Raw genomic sequence first — 2,500 nt, 5'->3', positions numbered from 1 at the left:
TTGTCTCTGAGTTGTTTAGTCGAGCTGACCTTTGATTGGAGCATCCAGCTGCTGCCTGTGTTCACACTGAAGCCTCTTAAATATCCCCACGCTCCTCGGCTCTGACTGGGCCCATACAAGCCCGTCGAGTCAGCGCCGTTTATTAGTCAGCTGGGAGTTTTATAACAGAGCTCTTTGTGTTCGTCGTCCGTCAGTCTGAGACACGAGAACACGTCGTTCTTGTTAACAGTTCGATCTCAAAGAGAAAGGAACAGACAAACTAAACCCAATAAAGAGAGAGCTGAGGATAAGTGAGGATACTCTTTTGTTTTTAACCACTTTCACTTGAATAACACCAAACTTTGAACCCGATCATGTCAAGAAAACTGTGTTCTTCTTCTGTTTCTGTCTCTGAAATGTCTCACACGGACTACAGTGACTCGTTACTGTCACTAGTTTGCTGTTTTCACGTTCCTGAAGGAGCCGATGTCTGTGAACTTCTCTGAAATCTCACATTCAAACATGTCCGACAGCTTCAGTTGTTACGTCGTTGATCCGTGAACCAATCAGCTGATCCATGAAACAATCAGCTGGTCCATGAACCAATCAGCTTATCCACGAACCAATCAGCTGGTTCGTCAACCAATCAGCTGATCCATCAACCAATCAGCTGACCCATGAACCAATCAGCCAGTCCATGAACCAATCAGCTGGTCCATGAACCAATCAGCTGATCCACGAACCAATCAGCTGGTCCATGAACCAATCAGCTGACCCATGAACCAATCAGCTGATCCATGAACCAATCAGCTGATCCATCAACCAATCAGCTGGTCCATCAACCAATCAGCTGATCGATCAACCAATCAGCTGATCCATCAACCAATCAGCTGACCCGTGAACCAATCAGCTGGTCCGTGAACCTGATCACATACATGCCCTTTTATGGTCAGATGAAATGAGGCGGAGTCAAAGTCTGACAAGATGGAGACTCCCGTAGGCGAGGACGATTGGATCGAGTCGAGAGAACGGACCTCACGACCATACAGCCTGTGGTCGCGACGTAACGGCCTTTTATTGTTATGTTTCTGAGTCCAACCCTCGTATTTTTATGGCGTTCCCCGCAGTTCGAACTTATCTGAGTCCCGAGAAATGACAGAATAGTCATTTGACCTCTTCCCTATCAATGAAAAGGTGTCTGACTGAAGAAAGAAGTGGTCGTAAAAAGGTTTGCAGGTTCGACCGTTGTTGTACGCTTTGTTCGACGGAGCGTTTGGACCCGGAAACAGTATTTTGAAAGGGTGTCACATCGCACTACATCTATGTGCTTCCAGCCACATAGCCAAACATTGGTGTGAATGATGATGTCTCTGCTGAGTCGTTCGGCTCACGTGTCTCTGTTCAGCGTGTCTTTGATGACGTGGACCTCACAGACTGACTCTTTTGTTGCAGCTCTACGATAAGATCAACACCAAGTCGTCCCCGCAGATCAGGAACGCCCCCAGTGATGCGGTGCAGCGCGCCAAAGAGGTGAGCGGACACAAACGCACGCCGAGCTTTCCTTCCTCTACCTCCACAACACGACATACTTCTCATTCCCTCAGTCACATGTTGCAGCCCTGCTTTTGTTTGGTTCGTCCCCGGCCTTTCTGTGTGTGTGTCGTCCAAGGACGTAGAGCACGGGTGTCACAGTGATCCAGTAAAGGGTCGCTGTGGCTGCAGGTTTTCATTCCAACCAATCAAAAACACACCTGCTCCAACAAGTCAACTGTGTTCAGGTGATTGAGTAAGTCGAGTCAGGTGTGTTCGTGCTTGGTTGGAATGAAAACCTGCAGCCACACGACCCTTTACTGGATCACTCTGACACCCCTGACGTAGAGTAAAGGCACTTCCTGTTTGGTCTCGTTGTTCTGCGTGTGATGTGTGCGTGCAGACGACAACCTTTCCTCTTTACGCTTCTGCATTCGTGCTTCTAACCCTCCGGCCGCTCGCTCACTGACGCTCTAACTCATCACAGCTCTGTTCAGTGTCCCGGCACAACTCTAAAGAGATCATCTTCATATTAAGAACAAATATAAGGGCGCACTCAGGGCGTGATCACACTGTCCTTTTGGCCGCGGCCAAAACTGGTTTTTCAGCTAAAGCCTAGTACCTTTAAGCCATGTGAGTGTACCCGCTCCGCGCATAACTGCGGCCAGCGGACCGTCCACGGCCCGCTTGAAAGAGGTGGGCTTTAGCAGAGCCGTTTGCACATGTACGAGCACGAGCGTGCGCACGTGTGCACGTGTGCGAGCACGAGCACGAGCCCTACGGCAGTAGCGTTATGTCCGCCTGTTCGGACATGTAAATAGAAGGACGGACCATGCGCGGACATTTAACAACAACAACAATGGCGGTGAAAGGTTCACGTTGGTGTGATGCGGAGGTGGAGTGTTTACTGCAGATTTGGTCGATGAAAAGATTCAAAAACAGTCGACAAGACGCACAAAAACTCTGAGGTCTACGGAAAGATCTGGAAACA

At 49.2% G+C, this 2,500-nt stretch overlaps 1 protein-coding gene across 7 annotated transcripts in view; it reads left to right on the top strand.

Moving 5' to 3' along the window:
• caska (calcium/calmodulin-dependent serine protein kinase a) overlaps positions 1-2,500 on the top strand; it is a 125,079-nt gene that overhangs the window by 90,941 nt on the left and 31,638 nt on the right. For all 7 annotated transcript variants that reach the window (XM_083921789.1, XM_083921787.1, XM_083921785.1 and 4 more), the window contains exon 12: positions 1,432-1,509. In XM_083921789.1, coding sequence (XP_083777915.1) covers positions 1,432-1,509 — 78 coding nt within the window. The remainder of the gene's footprint in view (positions 1-1,431; positions 1,510-2,500) is intronic.

Source organism: Echiichthys vipera (assembly GCF_963691815.1).
Source record: "Echiichthys vipera genome assembly, chromosome: 10".
In the NCBI taxonomy this organism is placed as follows: Eukaryota; Metazoa; Chordata; class Actinopteri; order Perciformes; family Trachinidae; genus Echiichthys; species Echiichthys vipera.
The sequence above is the reverse complement of the archived record's forward strand: the minus strand, read 5'-3'. Positions and strand labels throughout refer to the sequence as shown.